Here is a 25987-nt window from a genome sequence, read left to right as displayed (position 1 = left end):
CGTCGATTAATGAACATACCTGCGATGTTTCAGCGCCCTGCGATATATACAGCCTGCGCCGCAGCACTTGCAACACCATCAGTTTAATTATTATCGCCTGATCCTTTGCACAACACTAAATTCTTTCTTCGTCTCCTTCTCCATTTCAGCCATACGAGAATGGAACACAGTACTCTGTAAACGTTAAAATCAGTCGGTTCCGACCAACCGCCATGTCATCCTCTGTCAGTGGCGTCATCGTATGCTGGTACGGAGGGGCATGTGGTCAGCACACAGCTCTCCCGGTCGTTGTCGTGCTTGTTGACCTTGGAACCGCTATTACTCAGTCAAGTGGCTCCTCAGTTGGCCTCAAGAGGCTGAGTGCGCCCCTTTCCAGTCCCCCCCCCCCCCCCCCTCACACACACACACCAATGAAAAATCCCTGACAGTACCGAAAATCTAACCCTGTCCCCCGCATGGCAGGCAGCTGTGCTGATCTTGCAGCTACGTAGGCGGACAAATTAACTATCCAGAACCACACTAAATTCAGTAAATTCAGGAGGAGATAAAACTTTTTGATCGGTGTAGCTTCCCTCTCTATGCTTTCCTTATTCCTTTCTATTGCTATTGTCTTCTTTCCATCTCATCTTCTGATCTTAGCTTATTATGTCTCACTCTTCTTCTTACTAGTCAACTTCTTCTCCACATTAACTCTTTCTGCACAGTTGTCACACGAGTCTGTTAGATGTGACTACTTACATTCGACGAGGACGTAATGTAGAAATTTCTTGATGGTACTAAGATTGATATTTCTTTAATTCCTTGTATGCATTATTATACATAACGTCATTCTTAGTATTTTTTGGTTTGGTCTACTAAGGATGACATGAAATAACTTCTGTCTTCTTTCTTTTCTCCTTTCTTTCTTTCCAATAGTTTTCATTTTATCCTTATGTTTATCTCTTCTTCCTTCTGTCCATAGTGCGCCTGTCTTTTTCTTTGTTTCCATCTGGAAGCCGTTGCAAGTTTTACTTCTGATCTGAACTTTTCTCTTCCTCCTATTTCTTCCTCCGTTATTTCCATTTCACTCACAAAAAGGAAGACAGGACTTAACGTCCTGGTGACACCAAGGTCATTAGAGACGGAGCACATGCACCGATTGCGTCAAGGACGGGGAAGGAAATCGGCGGTGTCATTTCAAGAGTTTGCCTGGAACGATTCCATTTCATTCAGATCTGCCTTTAACTTCTTTGATCCATGTCACTGATGTTTTTGGGTTTCAGTCGAAAAAGTTAAATTTTTTTGCTATCCTCTTTCTATGTAGGCTTTTTATGTGTCCATAGAATGTAGCTCTTCTCTTCCTCATTCTATCTGATACTGATTCTATTTTTCACAAATTTCTTTATTATTATTAAAATTTCCACTTCCCATTCTCAGATTTCGGTCCTGAGATTTTCCTGTTTTGTTTTTTCTTCTTTTCTATTTCACCTACTTTTTAACTGTATTTAACGAAAGGCATTCCGGAGCAAAAAGTCGTTCTGACTTAATGAAAGTGTTGTAGTTCCATAGTTTTGCATTTATGAAAATACATTTCTTGTTATGCAGGTCTTTTGTTAATTGAAATTCCACTTCCATTTTCCTTGTCCTTGCTAAGTTTCCATATATTTCATAACCTCATTCGCATCTGTCATAAAATGGCTCTGAGCACTATGCGACTTAACTTCTGAGGTCATCAGTCGCCTAGAACTTAGAACTAATTAAACCTAACTAACCTAAGGACATCACACACATCCATTCCCCAGGCAGGATTCGAACCTGCGACCGTAGCGGTCGCTCGGCTCCAGACTACAGCGCCTAGAGCCGCACGGCCACTACGGCCGGCGCATCTGTCATATCCTCTGCTTTTATGATGATGATGATTATTATTATTATTATTATTATTATTATCTTTAGAAGGAAGATGAACTTGATGACAATATTAGAGAAATGGAAGATGACTTAGCTGAAGATGAGATGCGAGATAGGATACATCTACATCTACATGGATACTCTGCAAATCACATTTAAGTGCCTGGCAGACGGCTCTTCGAACCACCTTCACAATAATTCTCTACCATTCCAATCTCGTACAGCATGCGGAAAAAATGAACACCTATATCTTTCGGTGCGAGATCTGATTTCCCTTATTTTATTATGGTGATGGTTTCATCCTATGTAGGTCGGCGCCAATAAAATATGTTCGCATACAAAGGAGAAACTTGGTGTTTGAAATTTCGTGAGGACGTAGCAGATTATTACGAGTTGTCATCTTGCACTGAAAGTGTAGCTCGCCGTGGAGCCGGGAGGAAAGCGGATGTTGGTTCTCACGCCCGCATAGCTGCCGCCGGCTTCCGGGCCGAGCGAGCCGGTATACTTGTTTAACGGTGCATGCAATACGTTACACATACTCTCTATGAATTTGAAAAAGTACTACTAAATATTAATCGATCTTTTTCATACTTAGTGTACCAAAGTCTATGGATAACACAACCATACTGTTAAAATTTCAAATCAATAAATGTAATATTTTCGGAGTCATAAATTTTTACCTATGACACATAGTAACTGAGTTGGTACTGTGAAATCGAGTTCGAGACTGTAATATATTCATCTATAGTTTTAATTGAAACTACAACCAAGAGGACAGATTCACGTAATTTAATTTTCTGGAATTTTCTTTAGTTTCATTGCCACAGATTTCGGACATAATTACCAGTACTTTGGAAAAGTATTATTTCATTGTGTTTTGGTTGTGTGTTTTGGAGAGACTGAGAGAGCTCATGGAGGAAATACTTAAAGTGAGAATGTGATATTTTACTAAAACTATGTAAATGTAAGCGTAAGAAAGTCATTTTGGGGTATTTGTGGCATATGGCAGAGTGAGCTTGATTTTGTAAAGGGCAGCCGGAAGGGGCGTTGAGTATTAAATTTATTAGTAATTTATTTTGTGGAAAGGAATCGTATTTTTTTCGTTAAATTTTGTTTAATTTCGAGATTCCGAAATTTCTAGTCTAAATTATTTGTAATAATCTGATTGCCTGACATCATAAATACTGAGAGTATAGAAGTGCTCGAAATGATCTGATTGGCTGCTTAACATACTAGCCAATAGGAATTCAGCATTTCCCACGAGTTTCAGTATGGTTTTGTGCCTCAGCTCTATGAACCGATATAGTCGCTAGGGAGCCATCTTACGATTACTACCTATGATAAATCGTGCTGATCAAATTTGCACCTAAATGAAGAAATCCGAGCGCTTGATTGGTTCTCGTGTAATTGACGAAAAGCGTCTATAGTGTTGACTATTTTGAGAAAGTGATTTATTTTAGGAGATTTCACGTGTGAAGATTTCAAGTCGTAAATAAACTCCGTGTGCGGGTTTGTGCAAATTACGAGACACTGTGGCGAACACTTCTGTACAAGGAGACAACTGAACGACTGACTACGTTAACTCGCAAGGAGTCGTGGATCAGTGACTGTTTAGGACGTTTAAGATATCTGGTCGAACTAAATATCTTCTGCTTGCTTTTGGGTGTGAATTTTTTACAGAGACAGTCAGTAACATTGCATAATTAGTGTCGGGATATTAAATAAGGACTTGATAGCCATTTCCTGTGTTCTAAAGACAATAAACCAGCTTACAGGAAATTTTACACATTTTTCCGGAACGCCCAATAGCTTAACTAACTAACTAACCCATGGACTGGAGTTAAGTGACCTTTGTGTGGTAGGGATTTAACTGACTTTTCGTCAAAGCTGCTTTTATCGGCTAAACCAGTATCTACTATCGCAGAGTCAAGGGGCAGACAACCTGAAACCTATCTAGGTAGTCCTGATTGTATAAAGGATAGTCAGAGAGCAACCCGCTCCGCCACCCTATGAGAGCAATTTGACAGAGCACTGGGAGACGAAAGGCGAAACAAGGCCCCGAGAGTCGGTGACATTCCATCACAACTACTGCTAGCCTTGCGAGAGCTAGCCATGTCCATACTTTTCCATCTGGTGTGAACGATGTATGAGACAGGCGAAATTCCCTCAGAGTTCAAGAAGAATATAATAATTCCAATTCCAAAGAAAGAATGTGCTAACAGGTGTGAAAGTTACCGAACTATTAGTTTAATAAGTCATGGTTGCAAAGTGCTAACACGAATTCCTTTCAGAAGAACTGAAAAGCTGGTAGAAGCTGACCTTGGGGAAGATCAGATTGGATTGCGGAGAAATGTAGGAACACGTGAAGCAATACTGACTCTGCGAATCACCTTAGAAGACAGGCAAATCTACGTTTATAGCACTTGCACACTTAGAGAAAGCTTTTCACACTGTTGACTGGAATACTCTCTCTGAAATTCTGAAGTAAACAGGGGTAAAATGCAGGGAGCGAAAAGGTATTTGCAAATTGCATAAAAACCAGACGGCAGTTATAAGAGTCGAGGGGCACGAAAGAGAGGGAGTGGTTGAGAACAGAGTGACACAGGGCTGTAGCCTGTTCTCGATGCTATTTGTCTGTCCGTTGAGCAAGCAGTAAAAGAAACCAAAGAAGCATTGTAGTATGAGTTAAAACGCATAGAGAAGAAATAAAAACTTTGAGGTTTGCTGACGACATTGTAATTCTGTCAGAGACAGCAGAGGGTTTGCAAAGAGCAGTAGAACGGAGTTGGTAGTGTCTTAAAAGAAGGATATAAGAACAACATCAGCAAAAGCAAAACAGGCATAATGGAATGCAGTCGAATTAAATTAGGTGTTCTGAGAGAATTAGATTAGAGAATGAGAAGCTTAAAGTAGTAGCTGGGTAAAGTAGTAGCTTTTTTGGCAACAAAGTAACTGACGGTGGTCGAAGTAGAGAGGATATAAAATATAGACTGGCAATCGCAAGAAAAGCGTTCATGAAGGAGAGAAATTTACTAACATCGAATATGGAAGATTTTTCGTAAAGTATTTGCTTGGAGTGTAGTCATGTATGAAAGTGAAACACATACGATAAGCAATTTAGACAAGAAGAGAATAGAAGATTTTGAAATGTAGCGCTACATAAGAATACTGAAGATTAGATGGGTAAATCACATAAATAACGAGGAGTGAAACACACACGATGAACAGTTTAGACAAGAAAAGAATAGAATATTTTTAAATGTAGAGCTACAGAAGAATGCTGAAGATTAGATGGGAAAATCACTTAACTAACGAGGAGGTACTGAACAGAATTGGGGAGACAAGAAATTAGTGCTACAACTTGTCTTAAAGAAGGCATCGGTTAATAGGACGCATTCTGAGACAGCAAGGCAACACTAATTTAGAACTGGAGGGAACTGTGGGGGGTCAAAATCACAGAGGAAGACCAAGAGATAAATATAGTAAGCAAATTCAGAAGAATAGAGGTTGCACTAGTTATTCGAGATGGAGAGGCTTGCGCAGTATAGAGTAAGCTTGAAGAGCTGCATCAACTCAGTCTACGGACTGGACTACAACAACATAATTATTATTATTATTATTATACATTAGTTATAACAGTAAACACAGCAAATGGGTTCACTATGTTCGATTTCGTATTTTATCAATATTCGGTGACTTCCCACCCGTATAGGACTGCGTTATGTATCGGTTGATAATTCGTGCAGATCCTAGTAAAGTGGCTTTTGGTAGTTGACAGACGGATATTTTATAAATGCCAATTGTTAAAAAGTACCTACTAAGATCTTTTGGTTCTGTTCCCAATACACCGAGAACTACAGGGACTACTTCCATGGGTTTACGTCGGAGTCGCAATAGTACGATTTCTAAGTCATCATATCTGACAAGTTTTCAAATTATTTCTCGCCGATAACCTGGGACAGAAATTTCAATGATCCACATTCATTTTGCTCCGCATCTGTGGTGTCTGGTGTATTTTGTTGCAGGAATCGATCTGTCTCAAGTCGGAAGTCTCATTGTAATTTGGTATGTTCGTTTTTGACAACTTGTTTTGGATTGCGATCCTTGTCACCGGGAAGTGGAAATTTTGACACACTTTCCAATGGATCATTCGTATACATTTTTGTGTCTGCTTGTAATCAGTCTGCGCTATCTTTTTGAGACAGCTCAAGATATGGTCACCTGTTTGGTCAGCTTCTTTTCAGAGTTCGCAATTTGGGTCTTTTGATGATTCCTCGATCTGGTTTTGATGGCGTTAGTAATAATGGCCTGTTCATGAACAGAAAAAATCAGTCCTTCAGTTTCCTCTTTAGTGTTCCGTTGGCCAGTTAAGTTCAGGTATTTTCTTTATCTGTTTTCTCCTCAATCTCCCCCGAAATTTCCCATTCAGTGCTTTACTGCGCAGGCTGTCAGTCCGGCATTTACAGCTTTCCAGTATTGATTCTTGGTTTGCTGTAACTTGAGAAGCTTTCTGTTTTTGACCTCTGTGAGAGCTGATTCTTTGCTGTCTTCCACATACACTGCTAATACATGCATCTCTTCCCCGGAGTGTCTGCTTCACTTGCAATAGTGCTCTGCCGCCTGTTTTTCTGGTCAAGAATGTCAACGTCACTGCGAAGATGTAGGGCCCAGTGAAATGTCATGAGTTTCCCGTCCAGGTTATCGTCTGTACTTGTGTCCAGTTCACAATGCCTGCAGAGTACCTGATGACAGGTGCGCCCCACATATTGAATGCTTTGATGGTATTACCTTCATTTAATTTGCGCTTAAAAATTTTCCTGATCCTTTGGGTGTACTCTTTGCTGACCATACTTTTTTAAATGCTCGTGCTTGTTGTTGTCCAACTGGAAAATGTCTAGTGGCATTCCATTTGACATATCGATACCTTCACTTTGAGATTTTTCCTTTGTTTAGTGGGAGTTTGACGATGATGTTTGGTTTGTTGGGCGCTCAACTGCGCAGTCATCAGCGCCCACACAAATTCCCAATTTTATCACTGTCAAATTTTGTACACAATCCAATCTATTCACTGTCACAATTCATGATGATGATGAAATGATGGCGACAACACAAACACCCAGTCCCCGGGCAGAGAAAATCCCCAACTCGGCAGGGGATCAAACCCGGGACCCCGTGATGCAGAGGCAGCAACGCTAGCCACTAGACCACGAGCTGCGGATGTTTAGTGTCAGTGTGGCACACTTGTCTAAGCCGAATCCCATGCTTGTCATTGCTGAAGATTAGAAATATTTTCGCCAGAGTCTGGGTATCAATGTTAGATTTTCCATAGACCTTCAAGTTATTCGTTTATAGCAGGTTCCTGAGAATTTCTTGCTGTTTGATAGCCCAGGTTTGTTTTCTGTAAGATGGTTGACACTGGGATCAAGGTGATGATATACAGCAGTGGGGTAACTAGTCTCCCTGGTAAATGCCTCTCTTGATGTTTGCTAGTCAGTAACTTTCATTTTCGACAAACAGAACTGTTTTCCAGTGTTCTGTTGCATTTGCTGTGAATGTCCTGACCTTTTTTTTTCTGTCCAGATTGTTTCCACACGCTTTGAGCTCAGTCAGAGAATACCTTGATTTCCATGTGTCGCCACTATCACACATGGCAGGAAACAGAGCATAACATTGATGGTAAATGCCGCAAACAGCAAAAACTAAATGACATGGTCAATTTTGCTTAAATTTGCATATGGTACTAAAGTTAGGTTATGCCGTCCTAAACGCAGATAAGCTATGGTTTTATTCACCAAAACAAATGTCTAGAATGCAGGATAGAAACATCCAAAAATTCCGTCCTCATGCTCATAAGATCCTCTAAATACAAACACTTATTACTACGAAATCTTACGCTACCTCTAAATCTGCCCTCCTCTCTATCACGATAATGTCTTTCCTCTTCATGAATAACGAAGTAGTTGTGGATGCTACTCATGCCATGTGAGTGTAACCATTGTTATAGGTACTTGTATTTGATAACAGTCTTATGGCATTATGAAAACAAGTAAATTATTTGCTTGAAAGCCCTTTCATTGCTACAAACCTATATCGCAATTAAAGAGTGAATCCTTTTCATGGTAGTGAACGTAGTTAAATCAGTATCAAATGAAGGCATTGTATAGAATGCGTAGGCAATATATAGAATGCCTGGCATTTTTGACATCGTACTTTAGGTCATTTAAATTTAAAAGTTTTCCATGGAAATGTACAAAATACCTGGGTATGTTATAAAATGTGAAACGAACAATGCCAAAGTATACAATTACGATTAGGTAACATGTTAAAATTAGAAATAATATAAGTATGTAAGTTAACCTAAAACATGAAAATAGTTGTAACTGTGTATGTTTGAAAAAGTCTTATCTTGAATTAGGTGTGTTTTAATAGTTTTTAACAATTACTAATACGTAACAAATAATTTAAAAACAAATTATTAACAATTGTTGCAAATGTATAGCAAACAACAACTGAATTTAAACTTTCAATTTTTATATACTTCGAAGCTGTTCTCCTTTTATGCTCCGTTTATTACACTAAGCACAACTGAAATGATATTTTGAATAAAAATAAGTTTTTTACGCACAAAAACCTGAGGTTCTGTCATTTAGGTACCAGGATTAAAACGTTTACAGCAGTGATTCCTCCATTGTTCTATATTTTCGCAAAACTAACCATTGACTGCTCTCCTTTATGTTGGATTTTAGCTTCCATACTAACTGGAGTCTTTTTTTCCCTAGAGTCAAGAAATACGCACTATAATTAAAGCACGTGGCATAAGTTTTCCGAATGTCACGGGGAAGACGTTTGCAGTTTTCCGTGTTGACCGGAAACATCACCTGGTCTCAATTGTTTCTATGATAGGTGAGTATGGGCTCTTTTAATTTTTGTCTGCATATGATACGTGAATACGCTAACATGTTCTTGCTATGATGAAACCATTTATCAAATGCATATATATATGTGAGGCCACTGTATACCATGACATTTCTTTGTCTGAGCTTGTTATAAGAATGGAGCAATCACAGCAAACATGGATCTTACTTAAACTATCAACTCATGTGGGAAGTAGACTCAGGTATTACATGTTGCACAAAAAATGTGATTAAATCGACAGCAAAGTAATGCTATGAATCAGTGTCGAGAATATTATATTATAACCTCTAAACACAAAAACGAAATAAATGAAGTCAAGGACACAAGAAGTGAATTTTAGGTTATTTATTACACAAGGATTGCCAGCACCGATAATCATATACAAGTAGACATGTGTCTGTTTAGAACTTGTGGTAAGGTGATGGGCTCGCAGCACAATAATATTAATTGTAACCAAGTATTGACAACACACATCAAATGTGGAATGAGGCCCAAATTATTTCGCTGTATTTCTGAGGTTCTGCTCTAAAAAGGCTTCAACCACTGACTATATTCAGTGGTTTTCACTATGTGATATTCACTATGTCAACATAACGCATACAAATAACACTCAAAATTGCACAGAATGCTCTCAAAAAATAAGTTAACCTGTACTTGTGATCAATTATCTGTCGGCATCCAAATGCGACATAAAGCTGACCATAAATGTTTCTTACACGTCCTCGTTTGTATTCTTAACATTACAAATTACAGAATATGGTGCATTAGGAAGATGAAATAAATCTCATGTCCCAAACATAGCTCAGAAAGTCCGCCCAGGATCGAGCAACAGTAGTTACTTCTTCAGTTGCTTCAGTCAACTATTCATTTATATTTTTATTGACAGCAAAAGAATACGTTCACCTCATTTGTTTGTACCAAGCGGAACCACAAAGAGACATAATATTCTCCTGTAAGGAAAGTAAGAGTCCCTATTAAAAGTGGATGGACTGTCATTCATCGAAGATGACTTCAGAGGTTAGATACAGAGTACTGTAGCATTCTGTCTTTTGTTAAACGCAGTGTTATATCGTCCCCCATACCTTGGAATAACATGGAACTTCAGTAGAAGATATTCTCATACAAAATGCAGTTGCCCATTAGCTTCTAGGTTTGTTTATGTAGATATTGACTAAGATGTGCAAAAGGATGTCATCCTTTGATATGTTCATTTATTGTTCTAAACCTCTGCAAAGCACTGATGTCCAGGCAGGAGAGTTTCAGTGACACGTTTCGGAATTATGATCTCTTTTCTTATCCCATTCCAACAAACGAGACATCCATAGTCTAATACTGATCTTGGCAGAGTTTTGTATAATATTAGCAGAACAGAGTGATGAATTCCCCATCACATACCAACTACATCCATAGATGGTGCTATTTTATTTATAACTAGCCTTTTTCCTGTGTCTTTCCCCTCATATGCATTCGGCACATATACTGAACACATCTCCTCCTCTCCTTGTCTTTGCCCATTTCCTCCAACCCACTCTCTAGCCATATCTTTCCCCCCTCCATCCAATCATATTCTCCTCCTCCACTTGCTTTTCCATCTGCCCAATACCCCACTACACCTTCCACCTGCCTCATGCATCTCTCCCTCCTCCTCAGTCTCTCTGTCCATTTCCTCCTCCCCTTTTCTCTGTTCATAGTCTCCTCTATCCATTTCGACCTGTCCCCAGCCATGATCATCAGCACATGTAACCCCCACAATACAGTTCCACAAAGCAGACTGAAACTGCTCCCACAACACACCTGTGACACAAGGCAGGCTCCAGGCCAGGAGCTTGAAAATTATTTATTTGCCCCTTATGTACAAGCCCCCATACAAAGCAGGCTGATGCTGCTTCAACACAACCCACTTGTCATGCAGGAAAGCCTATATGTCAGAGCCTGGAAAACTGTTTCTTTCACCTGGCATGTAGGCTGCCCAGCACCACAGGTTGATTTGAAAGTCTGATACAGTTCACACACAACATACCTGTAGTGCAGATCAGCCTATACGTTGGGGGTCTGGAAAAGCACATTTTTACCCTTATCTCCGCTCCTATTGGTGCTAGGAGGTTATAAACCCTGTGGTGCTGATACTCTTGTGACCTGCTCCTGCTGTGGCAGATTTGTTTGAAATCTATCCATGAGTTTGGAAGGAGAACCCAGAAAAACATGCATATACTCTTGTCTATACATATAACAGACATATTCATTGTACCTAATCTGTCTGAAATGTACATCTTGAACCATGTCAGAGATAAGAATCCTTTGTGATGAAGAAGTGCACTATGGACAGCATTATAGTAGTAGTGGTGATTAATATTCCAGCATGAGGAAGGACAGTAAATAACTAATTTTTAGTTATTTATGCCTACATAGTAGAGTAGGAAGAGTACATGCTTGATTTTTTAGGTGATCTGGAGTATACAAGGTGCAAAATTTGGTTCATAGAGCTGCCACCTCTCACAGTGACAACAGTTCTAACCCTGTTGGGTATCAAGCTGGTCTGAGTTTGGGTGAAAGGTACAGGTACATAATTCCTTGCCGGAGTTCACCAATGATAATTGCTAGCAAATGGTGGTATACCACTCTCACAGATGTCTTCAGTGGGTGTGTGATTTGAATAACATACCAATAAGAGCTACAGTCATATTCCCACAGTATCGACATAGGTCAGGATAGCACAGTTCACAAGCAATCATGTGTTATCTTGTTGAAAGATAAGACCACAGAGTCTTGAAGACAGGACACAGTCATTGCCTTCACATCTAAAAATGTAGCACCTGCTGCCTAAATTTCCAGATGTGCAAACCAGAGATGATGGTGTTGTACAAGGTCCATAGTGAAAGTAATGAGCAACAATTTTTAAATTTTTTATTTATTTTTTATACAAACCAAGTACATCACCTTCATCTAAGTACTTTCTACCAATTTTAAACATAGTCTCCATTTCTTTGCATTTCTTCTTTCTGCAAATTTGTAAATACCCATACAACAAAAACCCATCCAGTTTATCGAAGAGATTGGTGCACTGCTTGCCAAATATCCTCCATATCTCATTGTGTTGGCCTCAGATCTGTTTCTGAACAGAACCAAAAAGATTATAGTCGGAGGATACCCAGTCGAGACTATAGGAAGGCTGCAGAAGACTTTCCCACATTATGGTTTGTCCACATTCAAGAAAATCAGTCGGAATCTTTCCTTGTCATATTTTGTGTAGGCAGTTCAAGGGTGACCACTAAAGGCTGATGACGGTAAGCATGCTTCCATCTTGGAAATGTTTCACCCATCTCTTGTGACAGCTGACTCCAAGGGAGACATCTCCATAGGCAACGCTGAAGTCTTGAGGTGAATTTCATCAGCAAATTTTTCTCTTCGTAACAAGGAATTCAGTGGCAGGAACATGGAAGTATAATAAGAGGAATTGTCATAATGTAACAAACTTGAAGCCGACGTCCACCATGTTAGTAGCCCCAAACATTAGCTTCTGATGGAAGTATTTTCATGAAAAATGTCAGCTTGCACCATTTACAGGTATACTACTCGTTCTGGTTGTAATCTAAAGTGTAAAGGAATCACATTTTATACGCATGTGGACTCAATCATGTGATATTTTCTTTTGTAATATGAATTTAAGTTGTGCAATACAGACGCAGTATTATTCTCAGGAACATTTCCAATTATCATATATGAGGAACGCCGGAACAAAAACCGATAAATCCACATTTGCTGTTAATACAGAAAGTAACAAATAGTGATCTCTGAGTGGTTGCACAAGCTATTAGTAGAAGAAACAGACCATGATGCACTAACAGGAAACATTATTCAGGGTGTCCAGTCGATTACCAGATATCTCTTTCCATTATCCAGATATTAAACACAGCAAAAGGGAGATATCTGGCTGTGATCCGACCGCTTGGACTTATCAGATCGCGCTCCGACCGCATTGGATATATCGGGTTTTGTGTAGGCAGCGTAGTTCGATACTATCGTACTGCGACTACAGGCGTGTTTCGACACTGGTCATTTTCTGCCAGTCAAGTGAGGCAAACATCCAGACAGTAATACGGCTCCGTCTTACCTACACGTAACACGTTGGGGTTGTGGTATTGTGGGGTGTAAAATGGATGAAGGACGCATAGTGAAAGATATTAAGATAGGCGTGCGGCGACCCAGAAGACGAGAAAGGAAAACAGCAGTGGAACGAGCAAACCGGTATGCATGGTAAACGTACTGTCATACAACATTATTGTGGCATGTGGCCTTCGTAGGTTATAAGGGTTGCTTGCTTTTTGTAGGTATCGTGATGCTGATCCTCTAGGATTAGACCTTGCATTGCCTTGCAAGCATAATTCAGCAAAGTTACAATGTTCAAGAAAATCGATGAAATATCGTCTTCGAAACAGGCAAAGGTTTTATCAGAATCATTCAAAAGTGGCTCATGGTGTATTCCTTACTCGTTTAATTACAGCAGCTGCACCACCACGGCGAAGAGAAAGTAGAGTATCACCACGAAAGGAAAGGAGGGGACATGCATTTAGCACTACATACTAACTAACGGATGTAAGACAAAATAGACTTGTATGTAAGGAATTGTTTATGAAGGTGTTTTCTGTCAAAAAGGATAGGGCGAATGCAATAACTAAGACAGTGTTTGAGGGCCGGATTCTTAAAGAAGGATGAGGTGGGGACCGGAAGTCGGTAAAATCAGCTGAGAAGAAGGCAAAATTGAGAGAATTTTTAGGTAAACTTCCGGCAACCGAGAGCTACTATAACAGACGTAAATCCAAAAGTATTTATTTGCCTGTGAGCTAAGTCAAAGGATCCTACAGAAACTATACAACGATTCGGTTCCTCCGCATTTGCAGATCAAGAAGTATTTATGCGTTCGTTTAATATTGGTCTTCGGGTAACTTCTTCTGATGCTTGCAGTACATGCATTGTACTAGCACAAAAAATAAAGGATGCAACCGATCCTCAAAGGAAGAGAGTCTTAATGACGGAGAAAAGAGTACGTACCTTACGTGCAAAGGTATTTTATAACTTGTGTAAAACCAATTATCCTGATTCAGTGTCATTGTGTTGTGATTTACAGTTAAGTCCAACCCCTGCCATGAACGCCTATCCAGGAATCACTTTATGCACAACAAATCAGTTTCTATACTCTTTGTTTCGTTGGAATGGACTCGAGAAACCCAATGTTTTATCAATAAACCTAGGATGTAGGTGGGAGAGGGGCTACGGAGGTTGGTTCAGCACTCCTGCATTACTTGGATTCGTTGGCATTGGACGGAACAAGAATGTTGAGATTATTCTGTGATTAGCGTGGGGGTCAAAACAAAAATTCTCACATCATACACACCATCATGTGTCAACAAATCACCTGCACAATTAGAGGAAATAAATTTGACATTTCCAGTAAAAGGCCATAGCTTTCTCCCGGCAGACCGTGTGTTCGGTCGAGTTGAGGAGCACCTTAGGACAACGCCCTATTATTACACAAATCGATGAATATCAAACAATATACAAGGAGCGTGGTACTGTACGAACCTTGGGACAGGACTATGTCTTACAAAATATTAAATCCCTTGGAGAATCCTACAAAAAGGTCCCTGTATTAAGGGACATAAAACGATGTAACTTCAAGAAATACATCGTCATTAGGGAAAAGGACAGAACAGACAGGCATTATTCCAATTTAAATTCTACAGGAATTACAAGCATGAAATTGTTGTGAAAAGGAAGTGTTTCTGCATTGTAAAGGGCCGCAGAAACCATCCATAGACACTGGAGACTGTACATGTACGGCATAATCTGAAAGCGGCCAAGAAGCGTGATGTGCGACGTTTGCTGGTCAAGCAATTTGGAAGGGACTGGGCAATGGATGATCGTTTCTTGTGGTACAAGAACCTACTTAATGACAGTGAAATCCACGAAGCAGATGCAGATGAAGAAACAGCACCCGCAGATGAGCAGTGTGATTGTTTGGAAGATGAACTGACATTGATAATTTAATAACTATACTTCTTTACGTAATTATAAAACGTGTTTGTAGCAACAAAACCTGCCTCGTGGTCTCAATAGTGCATTCCTTGCTGGACTACTCCAGGGCGGTCGGATCAAAGTCCGATAATTCCGAGCGGTTGGATCAAAACCAGACATCTCCATATGTTTTCAGTGAATGCCCTGGGTGTTGCATAAACGTCTATTGAAGGGAATATAATGTTCTACATCGTACTTTCTGTTCCTATATTGGTATTATACCTCATTCAGCACTTGTGAAACCGCAGAGTTAAGCGTTTTTTTCCGAGCGTCAAATAACTGCTTCACTGGAGTTATCGGAGTTTTGATTCAGTTGCGTTTTTCAGTTGACGATATAAACACTTGTCACGTTATGCTGAAAATTATTTTGCAGCAGCATGAACCACCCCCGTATCTCTCCCCTGCATCTCAAACACGCGAATACAGCAAAAGTGGATTTATCGGATTTTGTTCCAGCGCTCCTCATACATTCTGTGGTCGCCGTGCAGTTTGTTACAGACGGCGCTGCTAGACAGTAAGAGAACTATTCTTTCACTGCAGGGTATGGTTGGTGACAAGCAGAGTACCATTCTCTCATACCGAGGTATGAAAATTCTGCATTGGGCCGAAAAGCTAATTTTAGTTTTCGGAAATAAGACTCCATGGAGCACTTTACTACAAGTATGAGAATGCTGTATTATGTTAAGTATACCTCAGCTGACTTTACCCGCTGCCTTGCGGGACTACGTCACGACAGATGAGAGCTGTTCGAAACTTACAGCGTGAGACACGGAGGAGAAGTTGCGCTCCTGGAGCAGGGTTGGAGCGATGGGCAGAGGCTGGGTTCAAAAGCGATGACGCTTCTGTTTACGGGTAACTTCCGGGCCTACTCTCTGCCAGCGGAACTGACTATAACAAAGAAACACGGTTACTGTGTTGACGCGAATCAGGTAGTATCTGCACATTCAGATAGAACTGCAGGAGTTTTCAGTACTCAAATAAAACGTAAAAATAACTATTGCGGAAGATAAATTATGGCTTAGTGTCTTATAGACTGAACAACACAATTAAAATGTCACTTTTTTCGAAACCCCGTACTTGTCTCCCATTGGACACATAATTTTGAAATTTGATTCAAACGTGCCTACGACCTTACTCTGTAATGGTGCAAAAGTGTGGCGCCCTGCAACCTCACCCTTGCCTTCCGCGATGCTTTAAATAGCAAGGTGTCGACACATGCGAAATAAAACCCAGAGCCCAGTTCATGCGAAGTACAAAGTGAGTCAGTGATTCCACAATTGCACCAAATTTCACCACAATTCTAGCCGATGACACCATGGACGTGTTGCATGATTGGAAGGTCGTCACGGCCCCATCTTAGGCACATTTCAGCCCATCTCCTGAAGCCTTTGTTGTGGAGGGCAGAAGCGCAACGCCCAGCTTTGAAATCACAGCCGGCCGGAGTGGCCGTGTGGTTCTAGGCGCTACAGTTTGGAACCGCAAGACCGCTACGATCGCAGGTTCGATTCCTGCCTCGGGCATGGATGTGTGTGATGCCCTTAGGTCAGTTAGGTTTCATTAGTTCTAAGCTATAGGCAACTGATGACCTCAGCAGTTAAGTCGCTTAGTGCTCAGAGCCATTTGAGCCATTTGAAATCACATGGTTTTCTAACGCGTGGCCGAGGAAAACATTTCAGACACACAGCCGCTCAGTATCTACACAAAAAGACATCAGGGAGTGCCATAAAGGGCGTCTAACTACCTCTACCCTTGAGGCGTTGATTCCCACACACTTCGCGGTCGAAAACGACAGTTTGCAGTACGATTAGTGACTGGGTGACGTCCTGGACAACCTTTGACACTTCTGGCACCACCTGGATGATTCAACCCTTCTGTAAAGAAGTCGTGGGCGTGTAATCCCACTGAACGTGATTGCACCCTTTGGACTGTAGCGCGACCACAATTTTTACTCTGGTGTACAGGGTGAAACCACTAGGAAGCGCTCAAGAAACAATTCCACGAAATTTGAATATGGTCCGAAGCAGCAAAGGGTGTTTATGCTTTTCTGCCCTCCTGTTTCGTGACCTCCTGTGGCGTGATCATGGGTAGGGTGGGGGGGAAGGGGTTCAACATATGCGGGAACAAAACGGCAAAGGATCCCTCTGAGACATGCTCGGTGTGACTCACGTACCTTTGCACCCACGTATCTTTGTTGAGTACTTTAAAATGTACCTGTACAAAGGTAGCCAGTCATTGATTACTAGGTCCCAGCATGACAGGCGCCCATGATGACACTCCTGAGTTGAGGGGCACTTTGTCGCTGAACTAGTTCCTGCTGACCGCTTGTGATATTTAAAAGGTATCGTTATACCTGGTACGCCGGCGCCTAGTAATCAAGGTTTGGCTGTCTCTGTACAAGAATATTTTAAAAGCGCTAAGAAAGATGCACGGATGGCGCTGAGGATGTTGCTTAACTGGAGTCTTAGAGGGTGCATTTGCCGTTTTATCCACGCATGTTTCAATGTTGCACACCATCGCACCCTCCCCCCCCCCCCCCCCCCCGCCGCACCGCGACACCGCCCCTCCCCCCCTCCGCCCCTCTCCCCACCGCAGCCCCGCCCACCCTTCACACTCTCTCTCATGCCTCACGATCAAGCCATAATAGAGCGCGAAACGAGAGAGGTGAAAAAGCATAAACACTGTCTGTTGCTTTGTATCATGTTCAAACTTCGTCGAATGGTTTCGAAGGCTACTAGTGATTCCACTCTCTATTCTAGAGCAGAAATTGCGGTTGCACTAATCTCCAAAGGGATGTTATCACGTGTAATGGGGTTCCAAGCGCACGGTGTCCTTACAGAAACACTGAATCGTCCATGAGCCGAAGGTTGTCGAGAACACCCTCCTGCTGCTTATTGCCGGCCGGGGTGACCGAGCGGTTCTAGTCGCTACAGTCTGGAACCACGCGGCCGCTCCGGTCGCAGGTTAGAATCCTGCCTCGGGCATGGATGTGTATGATGTCCTTAGGTTAGTTAGGTTTAAGTAGTTCTAAGTTCTAGGGGACTGATAACCACAGCAATTAAGTCCCATAGTGCTCAGAGCCATTTGAACCATTTTGCTGCTTATTGCACAGCGAACTGTCGTTTTCGACTGCGACTTGTATGGGAGTCAACGATCCAAGAGAAGGAGTGTTTCCATTGACGCCCTTTATGGCAGCCCCTGAGGCCTTTCCGTCTCGATAATGAGCGATGTTGAGACTCTAATGTTTTCCTCGTCTGCCCATAAGAAAAACGCTTGATTTCAACGCCTGGCATCGCGGTTCTGACCTCCAACGAAGAGGCTTTAAAAGAAGGGACGGAACGTGCGTCAGAGGGAAGGGGCGACGGTTACGACGCTCCCATCGTGTGGCATATCCCCAGTGGCGCTGAGCAGAATTGTGAGATCATAAACCCACATTCCACCTCACATGAACTTCTCGACACGTTGCCGTTAAAGCGTCGCCGAGTCCGAGAGTGACGTCACAGGGCGCCACTGTTTTGCACCGTTATAGAGGAATGTTGTAGGATCATTGAGCCAAATGTCAAGCTACTGCGTCGCAAAAAGGAGGCAATTACTGGGTTTCGAAAAAGTGGCTCTTTCATTGTAACATTAACTCTTTGGGGTAGAGAACGAAAGTTCGAGAAAAAAATTGGTAGGAATACAATTGTCATGTACTATTCATTTATCATTTAGTTTACTAAAGATGTTGTCAGCAGAAATCTGTGTATTAGAGGCTTATTTCGCATTTATTTTTATGGGGATTACTGACGTAACGGAAGAGACCTGTGGTGAAAATTTTTTATTTACCATTCACGAAACGTTTGTGTGTAGTTCTCTGCTCTCGTACTTTTCCTCTTACTTAATCTTTCCTCAACAAATGTCATATTGCCGCCTTGAGCTGCTGGTAAAATTCTTCATATGCAGAACTAGTGACGATCGACTGACCATCATCTGGTTCATAAAAGTATTCACTGCTTCATGTTCGGCGAAAAGCTAAATTAATATCATCAAATAAAAAAAACACAATTACACACTGTTTTCATATAGTACTATAAATTACACCCTCCGTCCACAAAAAGTGTGCTAAGTAGTGTACTCATTTATGTTAAAACTGTAACTGGCGTTAACACTGTGAACGATACAATTGATATTACGATACAATGACAGTGTCTAATTCATGGTTCTATCATTTGACGATAGTGAATTTATATTTCGCCTAACGTGAAGCTGTGAATACGTCTAGGAACACGATGATAGTCAGTTGACCGAAACAGGTTGTATGGATAAATAATTTTACCAGCAGCTCGAGGCGGTAATTTGACATTTTTCAAATATCTGAGAGCTTTGGGACACCACCTCCTGAAAATATATTTAACCTTTTTCGTCTTTCAGTGAAAGAGATCCTCGTTAAAGTCGAGTTTCGTCGCTGCCTGCTAATTTCATCTATCTAGTTTGTCGTCTGACGTTTTTTATACATTCCTTTGGCAAATTACCAAAAACTTTAAGTGGAGTAAGGGAATTTGAGATAATCTAGCGGTTTATGTCGGTGGTTCCGTGAGGCTGTTCACGAACGAAGCTGTTGGTACAGGAAATTTGCAAAGCTAGAAGGCTGTAACGAAGTACAGGAAGACCTTCAGAGTATCGATTATCGATGCAAGGATTGGCAGTTGACCGTGAATGTAAATAAATGTATCGTACTGCTTACAAATAGGCGAAGAGATGCATTACCGTTCATTACCCTATTGGCGAAAAATTGCTGGGAACAGCAACTACCGTAAAATACCTAGGAGTAATGATCCGGAGCGAAGTAAAGTAGTGTGACAAAATAAACAAATTGTAGGAAAATCAGGTGCCAGACTGATACCTGCAGATATAATTTTAAGGAAATGTAATTCATCCGCGGAAGGAAAGGCTAACAAAACTCTTGTTCGACCGATTCTTGAGAATTTTGCCTTAGTCTGGGACCCTTATCAAGAAGAATTAGTAGCTGAGACAGGGAACGTTTTTTTGAGAATGTACCTTTGAAGCACAGCACTGTGTTGTAGTGAATCACGGACAGTGAGAGAACCAGACCAGAGAACAATCGAAACTCTTGAGATTTGGCGCTGCTGAAGGATACAGTCAATCAGATACACTGATGAGATAGGGAATGAGATTATTCGCAGAATCGGCAAGAAAAGGAACACATGGTAAACAGAGACAGGAAGAAGGGACAGGGTGATAAGACACGTGTTAAGACATCAGGGAATAACATTCATGTTATTAGAGGGAGCTGTAGAGGGTAAAAATTGTAGGGGAAGACAGAGATTGGAACACATTAAACAAATAATTAAGGACTTAGTGTGAAAGTGTTACTCTGAGATGAAGAGGTTAGAGCAAAGGAAGAATTCGTGGTGGGCAGCATCAGTCAAATCGGTTAGAAGTTTGATGACTCAAAGAAATAGAGAGTGTGTTTGTGCGTGTCTGTGTGTGTGTGTTTGTGTGTGTGTGTGTTTGTATGTGAATGTGTGTGTGTGTGTGTGTGTGTGTGTGAGAGAGAGAGAGGGAGAGAGAGAGAGAGAGAGAGGGAGAGAGAGAAAGAGAGAAAAGTTCCAAAGAAGAGAGGCGCTTTTCGATACGGATTCCTTTACTCGAAGAGAGTGGGTTACCGAGATGCTCAACAAACTCCAGTGGCAGACTTTACAAAAGAGATGTGTACATTACTAAATTTCGAAATCATAAGCTCCAACAAGAGTCGCCAACATATTGCTCCCTCACAAGTACGTTTCGCGTAATGGTCGCGACGTGAAAATCAAGGAAATTATTTGTCATACGGAGCTTCACCTGTTTTCCGAGGCAAATTTTGGACCTGTAAGTGTTTTTAAACGTCCCTAAATGGGTCACTAATCCAGAGCAGACAAGATTGGTAATGTGGCTAACACATTCGAGTTTACCAGTCGAAGTTCTATCTCTCATTAAACAAGTATTGGTGCGGCATTTCCTCTGCACTTACAGTTAAGCCGCTGATAGTAGACAGAGCCTCGTTAGCTTTGCAGAAAACACCATGGGCAGGTGAGATTGACATATGAGTAAGAGGGGATTCATATTCACATCATCACCCCAAAGATTTCCCTTGTCTAGCTCGTGCAAGGTCATCGACATAAAGGAACCTCCTTGTGTTCTTCGCTGGAAGTGGCTGGTCATTGCTATGGATCTGAAGGAACATTTCCTTGCGGTAAGCCATTTCTTTGACATCTCCGTCGACTAGCGGACTCTGTAAGTCGACATATAATTTCCTGTTTTAGAGTAAACTTTGAATACGTTTGTTAAGCCAATTAGGCACGTCACAATCTTCATATCACATGGCAAGGGATGCGATTTCAAAAAAGGAAAAGGAATTCAGCCATGAGTCGCACATCCAATCTGATTTTATCGCAGATCTAGATTTCAGCTACTGAATATCCATCTTCAGTGTAGACTCGTCAAGTCTGTGACAACACATGTTACTATACGACTTCAATAAATACTTAGATTCTAAATCTAGTGCTACAGAAGAATGTTGAAAATAAGTGAACTGATAAGATAAGGGATGAATAGTTTGATCATTGGTAGGGATGTTAAATACCAAATCTGACAATGCTGGAACATAGGCATGTTCCAGCAGCCCAATGATGAGTTCCAGAAGAAGTTTCCTCAAGACATTTTCAGTATTGCAAAGAACAGCAACTACAGCAAGAAAATACTTGTGGATCTCTCGATTTGAGATTAGCTCTATCTGGCCTATCCCTTCGGCACCCCACCCACCTCGGCATGAACAGAACTGGATTGTACGGACGTCACTCAGTTGCCTTCGTTCTGGAGTTGGAAGATATAGAAGTAACGCGCAGAAACGCACTTCCATGTGGGTACCACGGTCTATGATTGCAGAGAATCATAGACCCTGGCGCACCTACTGCCTTGTCAATTATGCCCCGCATCTTGCACAGAAGAAGATCTTATGCTTGCGGTACCAGATGCAGTGTCAGTCGTAAGATTCTGGTCAAGAATATTATAGCCTGATAATTCTTTCTTTCATCTGTTTGTAATGATAATTATGGGGTATTTAGTTGTTTCTGACTCGAATAAATAAATAAGCCCCAAAACAAATACAACGGGTAGAAATGAGATTTCTTAGAGCAGAGAAGCGATGTAAAAGAATATATAAAATACTAAATGAAGACATTCGAAAGGAATTGAAAATTTAGTCTGTGAAAGAAAAACTGGATGAGAATAAAAATAAGTGGAATGAACATCTACAAAAAATGGATCCAGACAGACTACCACGCAGATGAAAAATTTTAAATCGAAAGGAAGATGATACCCTAGCAGATCGATAAAAAGGTGGGAACCATTTAAGGCCACAAGAAAAAGGCGGAGCTTCACCGACAATCATTCTTCCCAAGCTCAATTCGTGATTGGGAAAGGAAGTGGGGTAAAGATTGTGGCACCAGAAGTACTATCCGCCACACATACACTCTGAGCGAGGTGGCCCCGAGGTTAGAACACTATACTCGCAATCGGGAGGTCGACAGTTCAGATCCGCGTCCAATCTTCGTGATTGAGGTTGCCGTAATTTTCCTAAATCACTACAGGCAGATCCTGGGTTAGTTTCTTTAAAAGGGCACTGCAGAATTCCTTCCCCATCCTTGAATCGTTCCGAGCTTGTGCTTCTTCTCCAATAACCTCGACGTTGACAGTACGTTAAACTCTAATCTTCCTTCGTTTTTCCTTCCGCCATAAACCGTAAATACCTTACGGACGTTGATGTAGCTGTACGTTTAAATAATAAATCTTTCTACGTAGCCAGAAAATAATTGTGCAGTCAGTTTTGTGTCACTTTATGGGCAGATAATTCATCAATGCCCCATAGATGTACAGAACCAGCGTCATTAATTTCCATTCTTCGACAATTCGGAAGACAATAACGGCCAAAAATATACTCATACTACAATCTTAGTCGAAGATTTGTTCGTTTACTGCATAAAATGAATCTTAGTTGAGTGTAATCCAAATTGCTCAATATTTTCCAGATCCATCACCTGACTGGATTGTCGGAGTCGCCGGGCTGGAGCTCTGTCTGCAAGACTGCACCTGGGTGGAGTACCTGGAACTGAACCTCTACCCGTGGGACATAGGGACAGACAGTGGAATCACATATACTGTACGTAAACAATACTACGACGAACAAAGTTACTGCTGTTACATACATAGTTCTCACAACTATTTCTTGTGCAGTCTCCTAATATGCCAACAGTCCCCCAAGACGTAATTCGACGCATCACATCCAGCTTCCCGAACAACGAGTCATCTCCCTTCTTTGATAAAACTGGTGCTCCAATGAAGCCACTCGCTCGTCTCTACCTCACGAGGCAACGACTATACGAAAAAAGCTGCACCGACTACCCGACGCGAGATTCTGGCGAAATGCCAGAAAATCTTCAGGAAGGCAAGTAAACTATTGATTTAAACTTTATACACGCCGAAAATCTTTATTTCAGAATGACATGCTTGAACAGTTTTCGTATGGGGCTGTAAAACGATATCTTTTGTCTCCACAAAATTGTAATAATTATTATAAATTTAATGACCTTGATTGCAATATAATGAAGTAACACAGCAGAAGTAAAGTTGTATACAGTTTTAGTTGTCACATCCTCTGAGTCATGAAATATATGAACTGAGAAACAAGTGAACTACCTGACAGGAAATTATACGGATGCTGGTTAATATACGAGGGTTGACTGAAAAGTAATGCCTCCACCTTCGTAACTCTTCAACAGTTGGCAGCGTTGGTATGGGGCAGGTACTGGCTTGTCCCGTAGCTCCAGTTGGCGGGAAGCCTTAACATTGAACGGTTGTGTTGTTACAGTGTAAAGTATGGAACCCTGCGCAGATGGTCGGTCAATGCGATTTAAGTAACGTGCAGTCATTGAATTCTTGACAACAGAAGGTGTCACCCCAAAGGAGATTCATCAGAGAATGAAAGCAGTTTATGGCGATTTTGTTGATGTGAGTACTGCGCGTCGTTGGGCGAGTAAGTTTAAAGATGTTGAAGCGGGAACATGTGACCTGCGTGACAAACAAAGAATCGGGCGTCCTGTAAAAGCAACCACCGAGTTTCACAAGCAAAATGTTGACAGATTGATTCAGGACGATCGTCATATCACTCAGAGAGAAACTGCAAGCACTATCGGCATTTCACAAGAACGTGTGGGTCACATTATTGCTTTGCTTGGCTATCGGAAGATCTGTGCACGATGGGTACCCCGGATGCTAACTTCTGAAATGAAAGCGCCAGACTGTAACTTCGCCAGGAACTCCTCTCGCGTTACGAGAATGAAGGTGACGTATTTCTCCATTCAGTTGTGACAGGAGACGAAATGTGAATACACCATTACGAACCGGAGACGAAGCGTCAGTATATGGAATATCGACACAAAGAGTGTAACAGGGAATTGTATCTATGATTTATAGATCTAGAAAAGTCATATGACCGGGTTCCTAGGAGGAAGTTATTGTCTGTTCTACAAGATTATGGAATAGGAGGCAAACTTTTGCAAGCAATTAAAGGTCTTTACATAGATAGTCAGGCAGCAGTTAGAGTTGACGGTAAATTGAGTTCATGGTTCAGAGTAGTTTCAGGGGTAAGACAAGGCTGCAACCTGTCTCCACTGTTGTTCATATTATTTATGGATCATATGTTGAAAACAATAGACTGGCTGGGTGAGATTAAGATATGTGAACACAAAATAAGCAGTCTCGCATATGCGGATGACTTAGTTGTGATGGCAGATTCGATTGAAAGTTTGCAAAGTAATATTTCAGAGCTAGATCAGAAATGTAAGGACTATGGTATGAAGATTAGCATCTCCAAAATGAAAGTAATGTCAGTGGGAAAGAAATATAAACGGATTGAGTGCCAAATAGGAGGAACAAATCCAGAATGAGATTTTCACTCTGCAGCGGAGTGTGCGCTGATATGAAACTTCCTGGCAGATTAAAACTGTGTGCCCGACCGAGACTCGAACTCGGGACTTTTGCCTTTCGCGGGCAAGTGCTCTACCATCTGAGCTATCGAAGCACGACTCACGCCCGGTACTCACAGCTGTACTTCTGCCAGTATCTCGTCTCCTACCTTCCAAACTTTACAGAAGCTCTCCTGCGAACCTTGCAGAACTAGCACTCCTGAAAGAAAGGATATTGCGGAGACATGGCTTAGCCACAGCCTGGGGGATGTTTCCAGAATGAGATTTTCACTCTGCAGCGGAGTGTGCGCTGATATGAAAGGAACAAAGTTAGAACAGATGGACGGTTTCAAGTACTTAGGATGTATATTCCCACAGGATGGCAACATAGTGAAAGAACTGGAAGCAAGGTGTAGCAAAGCTAATGCAGTGAGCGCTCAGCTACGATCTACTCTCTTCTGCAAGAAGGAAGTCAGTACCAGGACTAAGTTATCTGTGCACCGTTCAATCTTTCGGCCAACTTTGTTGTATAGGAGTGAAAGATGGGTGGATTCAGGTTACCTTATCAATAAGGTTGAGGTTAAGGATATGAAAGTGGCTAGGATGATTGCAGGTACTAGTAGATGGGAACAATGGCAGGAGGATGCCCACAATGAGGAAATCGAAGAAAAACTGGAAATGAACTCTATAGATGTAGCAGTCAGGGCGAACAGGCTTAGATCGTGGGGTCATGTTACACGCATGGGAGAAGCAAGGTTACCCAAGAGACTCATGGGTTCAGCAGTAGAGGGTAGCAGTCGGGGTAGACCAAGGAGAAGGTACCTGGATTCGGTTAAGTATGATTTTGAAGTAATAGGCTTAACATCAGAAGAGGCACCAATGTTAGCACTGAATAGTTGATTATGGAGGAATTTTATAAGGGGGACTACGCTACAGAATGAACGCTGAAAGGCATAATCAGTCTTAAATGATGATGATGAGACTCGCCCCAGAAAAGGAAATTCAAGACGCAGCCCTCAGCTGGAAAAACCATGGCCACAATGTTCTGGGACGCAGATGTTATCCATATTGGTTTCCTTGATCGTGGAACAACAATAAATTCAGAGCGTTACATC

The 25987-nt window shown here is 41.5% G+C and overlaps 1 protein-coding gene across 1 annotated transcript in view; it reads left to right on the top strand.

The window, feature by feature from the left end:
• LOC126474409 (spondin-1) overlaps positions 1–25987 on the top strand; it is a 646454-nt gene that overhangs the window by 346679 nt on the left and 273788 nt on the right. Inside the window, exons 7-9 of the mRNA XM_050101878.1 lie at positions 8667–8790; positions 22938–23068; positions 23143–23353. Of these exons, the coding sequence (XP_049957835.1) occupies positions 8667–8790; positions 22938–23068; positions 23143–23353 (466 nt within the window). The remainder of the gene's footprint in view (positions 1–8666; positions 8791–22937; positions 23069–23142; positions 23354–25987) is intronic.

This window comes from Schistocerca serialis, chromosome 4 (genome assembly GCF_023864345.2).
Source record: "Schistocerca serialis cubense isolate TAMUIC-IGC-003099 chromosome 4, iqSchSeri2.2, whole genome shotgun sequence".
Classification (NCBI taxonomy): domain Eukaryota; kingdom Metazoa; phylum Arthropoda; class Insecta; order Orthoptera; family Acrididae; genus Schistocerca; species Schistocerca serialis.
This window is presented reverse-complemented; position numbering and strand designations above follow the sequence as displayed.